Source organism: Bombina bombina, chromosome 10, assembly GCF_027579735.1.
Source record: "Bombina bombina isolate aBomBom1 chromosome 10, aBomBom1.pri, whole genome shotgun sequence".
In the NCBI taxonomy this organism is placed as follows: domain Eukaryota; kingdom Metazoa; phylum Chordata; class Amphibia; order Anura; family Bombinatoridae; genus Bombina; species Bombina bombina.
The window spans coordinates 11,687,039-11,702,401 of record NC_069508.1 but is presented as its reverse complement, the minus strand read 5'-3'; the positions used below and the strand labels follow the sequence as shown (position 1 = coordinate 11,702,401).

The 15,363-nt window shown below is 38.2% G+C and overlaps 1 protein-coding gene across 3 annotated transcripts in view; it reads right to left on the bottom strand.

Moving 5' to 3' along the window:
- Positions 1-5,002: 5,002 nt before the first annotated feature.
- NTNG1 (netrin G1) overlaps positions 5,003-15,363 on the bottom strand; it is a 397,703-nt gene continuing 387,342 nt past the window's right edge. For all 3 annotated transcript variants that reach the window (XM_053693779.1, XM_053693777.1, XM_053693778.1), the window contains one exon: positions 5,003-6,424. In XM_053693779.1, the coding sequence (XP_053549754.1) occupies positions 6,201-6,424 (224 nt within the window). In that variant the 3' untranslated portion in view covers positions 5,003-6,200. The remainder of the gene's footprint in view (positions 6,425-15,363) is intronic.

Genomic DNA, 15,363 nt, shown 5'->3' with positions numbered 1-15,363 from the left:
TCTAACGCTCACTTCCAAGCTGCGACTTTTCCATACCGCAGATCCCCTTACGCCAATTGTGTATCCTATCTTTTCAATGGGATCTTCCTAACGCCGGTATTTAGAGTCTTGGCTGAAGTGAGCGTTACACCTCTACCGACAAGACTCCAGCAGCAGAAAAAAGTCAGTAGTTAAGAGCTTTATGGGCTAACGCTGGTTTATAAAGCTCTTAACTACTGTGCTCTAAAGTACACTAACACCCATAAACTACCTATGTACCCCTAAACCGAAGTCCCCCCACATCGCCGCCACTATAATAATTTTTTTTAACCCCTAATCTGCCGACCGCACACTGCCGCCACCTACATTATCCCTATAAACCCCTAATCTGCTGGCCCTAACATCGCCGACACCTACATAATATTTATTAACCCCTAATCTGCCCCCCCACAATGTCGCCACTACCTAACTACACTTATTAACCCCTAATCTGCCGACCGGACCTCGCCGCTACTCTAATAAATGTATTAACCCCTAAACCACCTCACTCCCGCCTCAAAAACCCTATAATAAATAGTATTAACCCCTAATCTGCCCTCCCTAACATTGCCGACACCTAACTTCAAGTATTAACCCCTAATCTGCCAACCGGACCTTGCCGCTACTCTAAAAAATGTATTAACCCCTAAAGCTAAGTCTAACCCTAACCCTAACACCCCCCTAAGTTAAATATAATTTTATTCTAACAAATTAAATTAACTCTTATTAAATAAAGTATTCCTATTTAAAGCTAAACTTACCTGTAAAATAAACCCTAATATAGCTACAATATAACGAATAATTATATTGTAGCTATTTTAGGATTTATATTTATTTTACAGGCAACTTTGTATTTATTTTAACTAGGTACAATAGCTATTAAATAGTTATTTACTATTTAATAGCTACCTAGTTAAAATAATTACAAAATTACCTGTAAAATAAATCCTAACCTAAGTTACAATTAAACCTAATACTACACTATCAATAAATAAATTAAATCAATTAACTACAAGTACCTACAATTAAATAAACTAAACTAAATTACAAAAAAAAAAAAAATTACAAGAAATTTAAGCTAATTTCACCTACTCTAAGCCCCCTAATAAAATAACAAAGCCCCCAAAATAAAAAAATTCCCTACCCTAATCTAAATTAAAAAAGTTATCAGCTCTATTACCTTACCAGCCCTTAAAGGGGCTTTTTGCGGGGCATGCCCCAAAGAAATCAGCTCTTTTGCCTGTAAAAAAAAACACAATACCACCCCCCAACATTACAACCCACCACCCACGTACCCCTACTCTAACCCAAACCCCCCTTAAATAAACCTAACACTACCCCCTGAAGATCTCCCTACCTTGAGTCGTCTTCACCCAGCCGAGCACCGATGGACCAAAAGAAGACATCAGGAGCGGCAGAAGTCTTCATCCTATCCGGGCAGAAGAGGTCATCCGGACTGGCAGACATCTTCATTCAAGCAGCATCTTCTATCTTCATCCATCCGACGAGGAGCGGCTCCATCTTCAAGACCTCCGGCGCGGAACATCCTTCTTCAACAACGACTACCCAACGAATGAAGGTTCCTTTAAGTGACGTCATCCAAGATGGCATCCCTCAAATTTCCGATTGGCTGATAGGATTCTATCAGCCAATCGGAATTAAAGTAGGAAAAATCTGATTGGCTGATTGAATCAGCCAATCAGATTCAAGTTCAATCCGATTGGCTGATCCAATCAGCCAATCAGATTGAGCTTGCATTCTATTGGCTGATCGGAACAGCCAATAGAGTGAAAGCTCAATCTGATTGGCTGATTGGATCAGCCAATCCGATTGAACTTGAATCTAATTGGCTGATTCAATCAGCCAATCAGATTTTTCCTACCTTAATTCCAATTGGCTGATAGAATCCTATCAGCCAATCGGAATTCGAGGGACGCCATCTTGGATGACATCACTTAAAGGAACCTTCATTCATCGGGTAGTCGTCGTTGAAGAAGGATGTTCCGCGCCGGAGGTCTTGAAGATGGAGCCGCTCCTCGTCGGATGTATGAAGATAGAAGATGCTGCTTGGATGAAGATGTCTGCTGGTCCGGATGTCCTCTTCTGCCCGGATAGGATGAAGACTTCTGCCGCTCCGGATGTCTTCTTTTGGTCCATCGGTGCTCGGCTGGGTGAAGACGACTCAAGGTAGGGAGATCTTCAGAGGGATAGTGTTAGGTTTATTTAAGGGGGGTTTGGGTTAGAGTAGGGGTATGTGGGTGGTGGGTTGTAATGTTGGGGGGTGGTATTGTGTTTTTTTTACAGGCAAAAGAGCTGATTTCTTTGGGGCATGCCCCGCAAAAAGCCCTTTTAAGGGCTGGTAAGGTAATAGAGCTGTTAACTTTTTTAATTTAGATTAGGGTAGGGACTTTTTTTATTTTTGGGGGCTTTGTTATTTTATTAGGGGGCTTAGAGTAGGTGAAATTAGCTTAAATTTCTTGTAATTTTTTTTGTAATTTAGTTTAGTTTATTTAATTGTAGGTACTTGTAGTTAATTGATTTAATTTATTTATTGATAGTGTAGTGTTAGGTTTAATTGTAACTTAGGTTAGGATTTATTTTACAGGTAATTTTGTAATTATTTTAACTAGGTAGCTATTAAATAGTTAATAACTATTTAATAGCTATTGTACCTAGTTAAAATAAATACAAAGTTGCCTGTAAAATAAATATAAATCCTAAAATAGCTACAATATAATTATTCGTCATATTGTAGCTATATTAGGGTTTATTTTACAGGTAAGTATTTAGCTTTAAATAGGAATACTTTATTTAATAAGAGTTAATTTATTTCGTTAGAATAAAATTATATTTAACTTAGGGGGGTGTTAGGGTTAGGGTTAGACTTAGCTTTAGGGGTTAATACATTTATTAGAGTAGCGGTGAGGTCCAGTCGGCAGATTAGGTGTTAATACTTGAGTTTAGGTGGCAGCGATGTTAGGGAGGGCAGATTAGGGGTTAATACTATTTATTATAGGGTTTGCGAGGCGGGAGTGCAGCGGTTTAGGGGTTAATACATTTATTAGAGTGGCGGCGAGGTTCGGTCGGCAGATTAGGGGTTAATAAATGTAGGTAAGGTAGCGGCGACGTTGGGGGGGGGCAGATTAGGGGTTAATAAATATTATGTAGGTGTCGGCAATGTTAGGGCCAGCAGATTAGGGGTACATAGGTATAATGTAGGTTGCGGTGGTGTCCGGAGCGGCAGATTAGGGGTCAATAGTGTAATGCAGGGGTCAGTGATAGCGGGGGCAGCAGATTAGGGGTTAATAAGTGTAAGGTTCGGGGTGTTTAGACTCGGGGTTCATGTTAGGATGTTAGGTGCAGACTCAGAAAGTGTTTCCCCATATGAAACAATGGGGCTGCGTTAGGAGCTGAACGCTGCTTTTTTGCAGGTGTTAGGTTTTTTTCAGCCCAAAATGCCCCATTGTTTCCTATGGGGGAATCGTGCACGAGCACGTTTTTCCAGCTAGCCGCTACCGTAAGCAACGCTGGTATTGAGAGTTGAAGTGGCGGTAAATATGCCTGTACGCTCCCTTTTGGAGCCTAACGCAGCCCTTCAGAGAACTCTAAATACCAGCGTTGTTTAGAAGCAGCGCTAGAAAAAAAACATGCGTAGCTAATGCACCCCTTTGGCCTTAAAACTCTAAATCTAGCCGATAGTTTTTAATGCAATTATTTTTCCATAGCCAAACTCTACCCACTGTTTGCCTTATTTGGAGGAGCCAATCAGAGCTTTAGGCTACAGACAACAAGACTAGCCAAGGTCATAACGTTAGTAAAAATGTAAATTGTTTTGGAGTTTTTAACAGTTAAAGACAATTAGGGACATATATGTGGCAAGGTAAGCCATACGAAGTCAGCAGGTGCATTTCAAGTTCTGAGAATTAGTAGTTGCTCAATGTTGGGGTTTAAATTACATAAACTTGGGGCAAAATAAGTAAAGTAAGTATATTGCAAAGTTGTTTCATTACGCATAAGTAAACATTTTATATACATATTTCAAGGTGTTTAATGTCCCTTTAAATAAAAAAAAAGAATTCCTTGCAAATGGTTTAATCACATTTATAGTGCACGTTCATCATTGCTTGCGTTTGTACTTCCTGCAATTTAATTTGACAATTGTATTTTTTACACACACAACTCTCAGGCTGAAATGCAATTTACAGAAATAGGAATCTTGAGCCTTCTACACGAGCAGCTCATCATTTATATCTGTCACCTTTTGGCCGCAGAAAAAGTAATATGATAAAAATATTCAAGTTTTTTTTAAAGGGTGTTTCTCTGGGCTGCAAAACCATTCAATGTCAGTTTTCACTTACTTTCTATACTGATCTTTTGCACTGCAAGTATTAATTTGAAAATTATCTTAAAGGGACAGTCTACACCAGAATTTCTATTGTTTAATCTCTTTATTACCCATTCCCCAGTTTTGCATAACCAACACAGTTATATTAATATATGTTTTAAACTCTATTACCTTGTATCTAAGCCTCTGCAGACTGGCCCCTTATCTCAGTGCTTTTGACAGACATGCAGTTTATCCAATCAGCGCAGACTCCTAAATAACTCCACGGGAGTGAGCACAATGCTATCTATATGACACACATGAACTAGTACTGTCTAACTGTTAAAAACTTTCAAAATGCTCTGAGCTAAGAGGCGGTTTTCAACGGTTTAGAAATCAGTTTGAGACTACCTAGGTTTAGCTTTTCAAAAATACCACCAAAGGAACAAAGCAAATTTAATGATACAAGTCAATTGAAAAGTTGTTTAAAATTGCATGTCCTATCTGAATCATGAAAGATTAATTTTGACTAGACTGTCCCTTTAAGGCTCCTTTTAAAGGTTTTGTGAGTTTAAACCACTCTCTGCATTTTCTGTCTTTTGTTAGTTTTCCTTTACAAGTCATAGTAAGATGATCAGAATGAAATGAAAACAAAGTGCATTGTATTTTCATTAAACTGTTTTGAGATCTGTTTTATTCCTTTTTTAAATCTTCCAGTGTTTTAAAACAACAAGAAAACATTTAGAATTTCCTTTGGTGGAACAATATTACACGTCTTTTTTATATATGTAAACTTGTGTCTCTGCATGATATTAGCACACGCTCCCTACGGAAGAATTTCTGAGCAAGATACCCGTTTTACGACCAAAGGGTCCTGGGGAACTTCAAACCCAACTGGTCGCCAAAGGGTGAAACAAATAAATAACAATAAGCATAAAAAAAGAAATTAAAAAAAGAAATAAAAATAATATTAATAAAAACGCTATTTTTTCATTCTGTATTGAATGAAGATCGATTTGATAGATTGTCTTTTTTTAAACACGGATTTGCAAGAATACAAAAAATCTACATCGTTCATATTTCAAGAAAAATAACCTTATTTGAATACAAAAAGGATAAATACATTTTATTTTTGCTTAATCTATAGCCTTTTCTCATGTGTATATGCCACGTTCTCATAGACATGGCGCTTTTTACATATTCAAGCCTTAAATGTACTCTCTTTTTGGGAGAGGATCTGGGGAAGGAATTCATGTGAGCCACTAACACCGGACAAAGAAAATTGTTTGACCAACAAGGAGTTTACGGAGCGACGTTCACAAAAGCACAGGTGTAAGGGCATAAGGGGACCAATATGGCCGCATTCCTTTACCCACAATGCACTGGCAGCAAAGAATGACGCTATTTGGTTGGTCCATACACTGGGCAGAGAGGTGCAATGACCTTGTGGAAGTGGCAAACAAGCTTTTGCTGTCCTTTGTTTTTAATTTGGCATATTTAAGGAGAAACAACAAATTAATTGCATTTAGGGTTGCCATGGAAGCAGCCATCTTGTAAGGGGCTCCTGATGGTCTCTACCTCTCTGGTTACCATGACAACAGTCTTGCTTGAGGTGCCTTCTTGCTTAGGTCTCCCACTTGGGTCGAAGGTTTCGACAGCTGTTGGCATTCGCATATCAGCCGCCATCTTGCTGTCAGACAGAAACATAACAGTCAGAAATTTCTCGTCTGCAGTTTGATAAATATGGCTTAGTTCACTCAGGCCTTATCATTGTTATTAAATTTCATTTTCTTCTGTCGTTAAAAGTCACATGATCTTTCAGAGGAATCCGTAGGTCAGGGGAAAGCGTCCATTTGTTTTAGAAAGTGCAGAGTTGAGATGCGATTAGAATAACGGTCATGGCCATCTGGGAGTTAAGGGACACAGCTTCTTGTCCCGATTTGGAAGAGCAACCCCCAGTTTCCTCACACTTTTGCTTCTCACACAAGATGCCGGTGTAACCAGAAGGACAGTGGCATCTCACGTTATTGTAGCAAACGCCACCATTTTGACAACGCAACAGCTCATTGTCGCAAACGTTGGCTGTAGAGAAATAAAAAGAGAACATTAGATTCAAATCTTTATCTTTTAAGCACATCCTTTAATAATGTCTTAAAACAGGGTGACCAAAGTGCACCTTTAAGGGAAATATGTACACAACCGTTTACCACAATCATTCACGAAAAATCATTCACCAAAACCTTAAAGGGGTATAAAACAGTCTGTTTCATTGTTGTAATAAAACAACACCAAGCAGTGGGTTATATATTTTATATAAATCATTGCAATATGTATTAGTCATCAGTTTAAAAAGATTTGACCTTTTATTATTTTAACTTAATTTGTGCAAGGTCTATTACTTCCTGTCACAGCCCTACAAGAGGGCATAGGTCTTTACAAGAAGCAAAGGAGGAGCTTTTCCTTTGATCAAGTTGCTAGAAGACATCTACCCGAGCTGCAGTCAGTTTATTGCCCATGCTCAGTAGAGGACTTCTGCTGCATAAATGTTGTGAACTTAAGCTGTGTATTGTCTGTGGCTATAAGTTAGGTGTAATACTGACCATCAGTCTGTGGATATCAGTTGGTATAATACTGACCATCAGTCTGTGGCTATCAGGTGTAATACTGACCATCAGTCTGTGGCTATAAGTTAGGTGTAGAACTGACCATCAGTCTGTGGCTATCAGTTAGGTGCAATACTGACCATCAGTCTGCGGCTATCAGTTAGGTGTAATACTGACCATCAGTCTGTAGCTATCAGTTAGATGCAATAGTGACCATCAGTCTGTGGCTATCAGGTGTAATACTGACCATCAGTCTGTAGCTATCAGTTAGATGCAATAGTGACCATCAGTCTGTGGCTATCAGGTGTAATACTGACCATCAGTCTGTGGCTATAAGTTAGGTGTAGAACTGACCATCAGTCTGTGGATATCAGTTAGGTGCAATACTGACCATCAGTCTGTGGCTATCAGTTAGGTGTAATACTGACCATCAGTCTGTGGCTATAAGTTAGGTGTAATACTGACCATCAGTCTGTGGCTATAAGTTAGGTGTAATACTGACCATCAGTCTGTGGCTATCAGGTGCAATACTGACCATCAGTCTGTGGCTATCAGTTAGGTGTAATACTGACCATCAGTCTGTGGCTATCAGTTAGGTGTAATACTGACCATCAGTCTGTGGATATCAGTTGGTATAATATTGACCATCAGTCTGTGGCTATCAGTTAGGTGTAATACTGACTATCAGTCTGTGGCTATCAGGTGTAATACTGACCATCAGTCTGTAGCTATTAGTTGTAACACTAACCATCAGTCTGTGGCTATCAGTTAGCTGTAATACTGACCATCAGTCTGTGGCTATAAGGTGTAATACTGACCATCAGTCTGTGGCTATAAGTTAGGTGTAATACTGACCATCAGTCTGTAGCTATCAGTTAGATGCAATACTGACCATCAGTCTGTGGCTATCAGTTAGGTGTAATACTGACCATCAGTCTGTGGATATCAGTTGGTATAATACTGACCATCAGTCTGTGGCTATCAGTTAGGTGTAATATTGACTATCAGTCTGTGGCTATCAGGTGTAATACTGACCATCACTCTGTAGCTATTAGTTGTAACACTGACCATCAGTCTGTGGCTATCAGTTAGGTGTAATACTGACCATCAGTCTGTGGCTATCAGATGTAATACTGACCATCAGTCTGTGGCTATAACGTAGGTGTAATACTGACCATCAGTCTGTGGCTATCAGTTAGGTGTAATACTGACCATCAGTCTGTGGCTATCAGTTGTAACAATGACCATCAGTCTGTGGCTATCAGTTAGGTGTAATACTGACCATCAGTCTGTGGCTATAAGTTAGGTGTAATACTGACCATCAGTCTGTGGCTATCAGTTAGGTGTAATACTGACCGTCAGTCTGTGGCTATCAGTTAGGTGTAATACTGACCATCAGTCTGTGGCTATCAGATGTAATACTGACCATCAGTCTGTGGCTATAAGTTAGGTGTAATACTGACCATCAGTCTGTGGCTATCAATTAGGTGTAATACTGACCATCAGTCTGTGGCTATCAGTTAGGTGTAATACTGACCATCAGTCTGTGGCTATCAGTTGTAACAATGACCATCAGTCTGTAGCTATTAGTTATAACACTGACCATCAGTCTGTGGCTATCAGTTAGGTGTAATACTGACCATCAGTCTGTGGCTATCAGTTAGGTGTAATACTGACCATCAGTCTGTGGCTATCAGTTAGGTGTAATAATGACCATCAGTCTGTGGCTATAACGTAGGTATAATACTGACCATCAGTCTGTGGCTATCATTTAGGTGTAATACTGACCATCAGTCTGTGGCTATAAGTTAGGTGTAATACTGACCATCAGTCTGTGGCTATAAGTTAGGTGTAATACTGACCATAAGTCTGTGGCAATCAGGTGTAATACTGACCATCAGTCTGTGGCTATCATTTAGGTGTAATACTGACCATCAGTCTGTGGCTATAAGTTAGGTGTAATACTGACCATCAGTCGGTGGCAATCAGTTAGGTGTAATACTGACCATAAGTCTGTGGCTATCAGGTGTAATACTGACCATCAGTCTGTGGCTATCAGTTAGGTGTAATACTGACCATCAGTCTGTTTCTATCAGATGTAATACTGACCATCAGTCTGTGGCTATAACGTAAGTGTAATACTGACTATCAGTCTGTGGCTATCAGTTAGGTGTAATACTGACCATCAGTCTGTGGCTATCAGTTGTAACAATGACCATCAGTCTGTAGCTATTAGTTATAACACTGACCATCAGTCTGTGGCTATCAGTTAGGTGTAATACTGACCATCAGTCTGTGGCTATCAGTTAGGTGTAATACTGACCATCAGTCTGTGGCTATCAGTTAGGTGTAATACTGACCATCAGTCTGTGGCTATAACGTAGGTATAATACTGACCATCAGTCTGTGGCTATCATTTAGGTGTAATACTGACCATCAGTCTGTGGCTATAAGTTAGGTGTAATACTGACCATCAGTCTGTGGCTATAAGTTAGGTGTAATACTGACCATAAGTCTGTGGCTATCAGGTGTAATACTGACCATCAGTCTGTGGCTATCATTTAGGTGTAATACTGACCATCAGTCTGTGGCTATAAGTTAGGTGTAATACTGACCATCAGTCTGTGGCTATCAGTTAGGTGTAATACTGACCATAAGTCTGTGGCTATCAGGTGTAATACTGACCATCAGTCTGTGGCTATATATTCTACCATCTAGTGCTCTTGCTAATGTATTACATTATTATAAAACTGCTGCTATATATAGTGCTGTAGACACGTGCACACTCTTGAGCTTACATTTCTGCTTTTCAAATAAGGATAACAAGAAAACAAAACAAATATGATAATAGAAGTAAATTAGAAAGTTGTTTAAAATTTGATGTTCTATCTAAATCTTGAAAGAAAAAAAAATAGCGTTTTATGTCCCTTTAAGGACAATAATTTCTTTGCTGTTTATGTTTAACTGAAAACTGCTATGGGATTAATGTACCTATCGTGTTGTTACATTAAGGGGATGAGGATTAATAACTATTGTGCTTTTAAAGTGATTTGAACCTGGGACACTGGCCTCACTCACTGAGCTATACCAGAAACTTTATATGTTCCATCTGGATTTAATACAATTAACCATGTGGTGCATCTTAAGTAAAATATATTCACAAACACACCCTGGATGTGAAACAAATACAATTAAATAATACCAGTTTTAATTTAAAGTGAATGTAAATTTTGATGCTAAAGTGCCCGGTTTTTTAAAATTTGATTAAAAACAGGGGCACTTTAATTCATTAACATTTACATTTCACTCGTGTTGTGAAAAAAACAACTTACCTTTTAATCTTCACAGCTGCTCCAGCTTCCTCCGCCCGTCGCAAAGCCTCTTCCTGGGTCTAAAATGAAGAATCCAACTTCCTCCAATCACGGCGTTGAATCAGACACTGATTCCCCCTGGGGGGAAGCCGTGATTGGAGGATGACCTATCCATCATTTCTGATGTCAGAAATGGCTTGCAACGACCGGAGGAAGCTGGAGCTGCTGTGATGATTAAAAGGTAAGGATTTTTTCACAACAGGAGTGAAATGTAAATTTTAATGAATTAAAGTGCCCCTGTTTTTAATTGAATTTGTAAAAACCGGGCACTTTAGCATCAAAATTGACATTCACTTTAGTTGTTACACTTGCAAAGTTGAGCTGCACGTATTTCTCTACAAATACACAGAACGTCCCCATACAATACAGAGAGAAATATCCTCAGTGACTGCAAATCTGTTCACTGGCTGCAGCTTTGTCTAAATGTTTCCTATAAATCCTTGTTTAGACTTGGTTTTAAATGACATTGTTTTTACTTTAAATTTCCCCCACACCTCATAACTAATCGTGCTAAAAACTATAGAGTGCGCCAGTCACTGGGGAGATGCTTTACTCACATTCATCATTGCAATTAACAGTTAAATGTATTTGCAGACTCAATACAGACAGGAGATTTAATATATTCTTATATATTCCATTTAATATGCCTAAAAAGTCATTCAGAATGAACATGAAATTGAATTTACCATGTTCAAAATATTTTGCAATTCAAATACAGTTGCTTTGAGCAAATTTACAAATGTTTTTATCATATTTGTGAAAATATTATTGGTTTTGCTTTCTATCTCAAATCTTCTCACATACGGGGCTAGTTTTGTACATTAGTTTGTAAATACCATACGTTTGACCAGAAATCACTTTAATTAAATTTGTCATTTACCTTTCAGCTTTTACTTAAAAGTATGTGATAGTGCAATATAAGGAAAACTATAGGCTTCGTTGTGTCACTTGAGCTTTATTGCGAGACTTTTCCAGAATAAATTGTGACGATTATGCAGCATTATTATTTACTCAGGACAGTTCTACTAAAGCTCGGGTCACATGACAAAGCCTATTGCCTTAAATATACAGCACTGTCACATTCAGTGTTGTGATATTACATATTATAAATACACACTCATACACACTTGCACATAAATACATACATACACACATACACACATACACATAAATGCATACACACTCATACACACATGCACATACATGCATAAACACACATGCACACACACGCATGCACATAAATGCATACACACATGCACATAAATGCATACACACTCATACACACATGCACATACATGCATATACACACATGCACACATGCTCATAAATGCATACACACTCATACACACATGCACATACATGCATATACACACATGCACATAAATGCATACACACATGCACATAAATGCATACACACTCATATACACACTCATACACACATGCACATAAATGCATACACATGCATACACACACATGCACATACATGCATACACACAAGAACACACACTTATACACACATGCACATAAATGCATACACACATGAACACACACTCATACACACATGCACATACATGCATACACACATGAACACACACTCATACACACATGCACATAAATGCATACACACTCATACACACATGCACATACATGCATATACACACATGCACACATGCACATAAATGCATACACACTCATACACACATGCACATACATGCATATACACACATGCACATAAATGCATACACACTCATATACACACTCATACACACATGCACATAAATGCATACACATGCATACACACATGCACATACATGCATACACACATGAACACACACTTATACACACATGCACATAAATGCATACACACATGAACACACACTCATACACACATGCACATACATGCATACACACATGAACACACACTCATACACACATGCACATAAATGCATACACATGCATACACACACATGCACATACATGCATACACACATGAACACACACTTATACACACATGCACATAAATGCATACACACATATGCACGCATACTCATACACACTTGCATAAACATGCATACACACACACATGCACATAAATGCACACTTGCGCACACACACATGCACATAAATGTATATACACACACACATGCAACCATATATGCACATACTCATACACCCATGTGTGTGCACAAACAGAACTTATTATGGTTATTCAATATACATTAAATGACAACTACAAACTCCCTTAAACAAATATAACTATTTACAATTTTTCACATAGAGATTAACAGTTTAGCTTTGGAGCTAGAATTTGTACACTACCCATAGGTGTCAATCTGCTAATAAGATGCAGGCGTATGTCACGCCACATAAACTCATTAACAGCACAACCTGATTACATATCACACGCATATGTTTCATATATATAGGCTTGTGGAAGAATGCTTTCAAGACGTGTGTGTATATACATACAATGCTTTAAAAACGTGTGTGTATATACATACAATGCTTTCAAGACATGTGTATATATACATACAATGCTATAAAAACGTGTGTGTATATACATACAATGCTATAAAAACGTGTGTGTATATACATACAATGCTTTCAAGACGTGTGTGTATATACATACAATGCTTTAAAAACGTGTGTGTATATACATACAATGCTTTAAAAACGTGTGTGTATATACATACAATGCTTTCAAGACGTGTGTATATATACATACAATGCTATAAAAACGTGTGTGTATATACATACAATGCTATAAAAACGTGTGTGTATATACATACAATGCTTTCAAGACGTGTGTGTATATACATGCAATGCTTTAAAAACGTGTTTGTATATACATACAATGCTTTAAAAACGTGTGTGTATATACATACAATGCTATAAAAACGTGTGTGTATATACATACAATGCTATAAAAACGTGTGTGTATATACATACAATGCTTTAAAAACGTGTGTGTATATACATACAATGCTTTAAAAACGTGTGTGTATATACATACAATGCTATAAAAACGTGTGTGTATATACATACAATGCTATAAAAACGTGTGTGTATATACATACAATGCTATAAAAACGTGTGTGTATATACATACAATGCTTTAAAAACGTGTTTGTATACACACTCACCAACCACTTTATTAGGCACACCTGTTCAATTGCTTGATAACACAAATATGTAATCAGCCAATCACATGGCAGCAACTCAATGCATTTAGGTATCTAGATGTGGTGAAGACGACTTGCTGATGTTCAAACCAAGCATCAGAATGGGAAGAAAAGGGGATTTAAGTGACTTTGAACGTGGCATGGTTGTTGGTGCCAGACCAGCTGGTCTGAGTATTTCCAAAACTGCTGATCTACTGGGATTTTCACAGACAACCATCTCTAGGGTTTACAGAGAATGGTCCGAAAAAGAGAAAATATCCAGTGAGTGGCAGTTGTGCGGACAAAAATGCCTTGTTGATGTCAGAGGAGAACGGGCAGATTGGTTTGAGATGATAGAAAGGCAACAGTAACTCAAATAACCACTCATTACCACCAAGGTATGCAGAATACCATCTCTGAACGTACAACACGTAGAACCTTGAAGCAGATGGGCTACAGCAGCAGAAGACCACACCGGGGACCACACCGGGTGCCACTCCTGTTAGCTAAGAACAGGAAACTGAGGCTACAAGTCGCACAGGCTCACCAAACTTGGACAATAGAAGATTGGAAAAAAGTTGCCTGGTCTGATGATTCTCGATTTCAGTTGCGACATTCAGATGGTAGGGTCAGAATTTTGCATAAACAACATAAAAAAGCATGGATCCATCCTGCCTTGTATCAACAGTTCAGGCTGGTGATGGTGGTATAATGTTGTGGGAGATATTTTCTTGGCACACTTTGGGCCCCTTAGTAACAACTGAGCATCGTTTAAATGCCATGACCTACCTGAGTATTGTTGCTGACCATGTCCATCCCTTTATGACTACAGTGTACCTATCATCTGATGGCTACTTCCAGCAGGATAATGCCCCATGTCACAAAGCTCAAATCATCTCAAACTGGTTTCTTGAAAATGACAATGAGTTCACTGTACTCTTATGGCCTCCACAGTCACCAGATCTCAATCCAATAGAGTACCTTGGGATGTGGTGGAACGGAGATTCGCATCATGGATGTGCAGCCGATAAATCTGCAGCAACTGCGTGATGCTCTCATGTCAATATGGACCAAAATGTCTGAGGAATGTTTCCAACACCTTGTTGAATCTATGCCACAAATAATTAGGGCAGTTCTGAAGGCAAAAGGGGGTCCAACCCGAAACTAGCATTGAATAAAATGAAACTTTTAACTATGACACCTCTCCTGGCTTATTTCTATACTGAGACCGCTACTTTATTGCTTCGTTTACTTGCAAGGTGTACCTAATAAAGTGTATATATCTCATTACACCTTCATATAACTGCAGAACATTACTCCTTTATATAACTGCAGAACATTACACCTTCATATAACTGCAGAACATTACTCCTTTATATAACTGCAGAACATTACTCCTTTATATAACTGCAGAACATTAATCCTTCATAGAACTAAAGAGTATTACTCCTTTATATAACTGCAGAACATTACTCCTTTATATAACTGCAGAGCATTACTCCTTTATATAACTGCAGAACATTACTCCTTTATATAACTGCAGAACATTACTCCTTTATATAACTGCAGAACATTAATCCTTCATAGAACTAAAGAGTATTACTCCTTTATATAACTGCAGAACATTACTCCTTTATATAACTGCAGAACATTAATCCTTCATAGAACTAAAGAGTATTACTCCTTTATATAACTGCAGAACATTACTCCTTTATATAACTGCAGAACATTAATCCTTCATAGAACTAAAGAGTATTACTCCTTTATATAACTGCAGAACATTACTCCTTTATATAACTGCAGAGCATTACTCCTTCATATAACTGCAGAACATTACTCCTTTATATAACTGCAGAGCATTAATCCTTCATTTAACTGCATAGCAT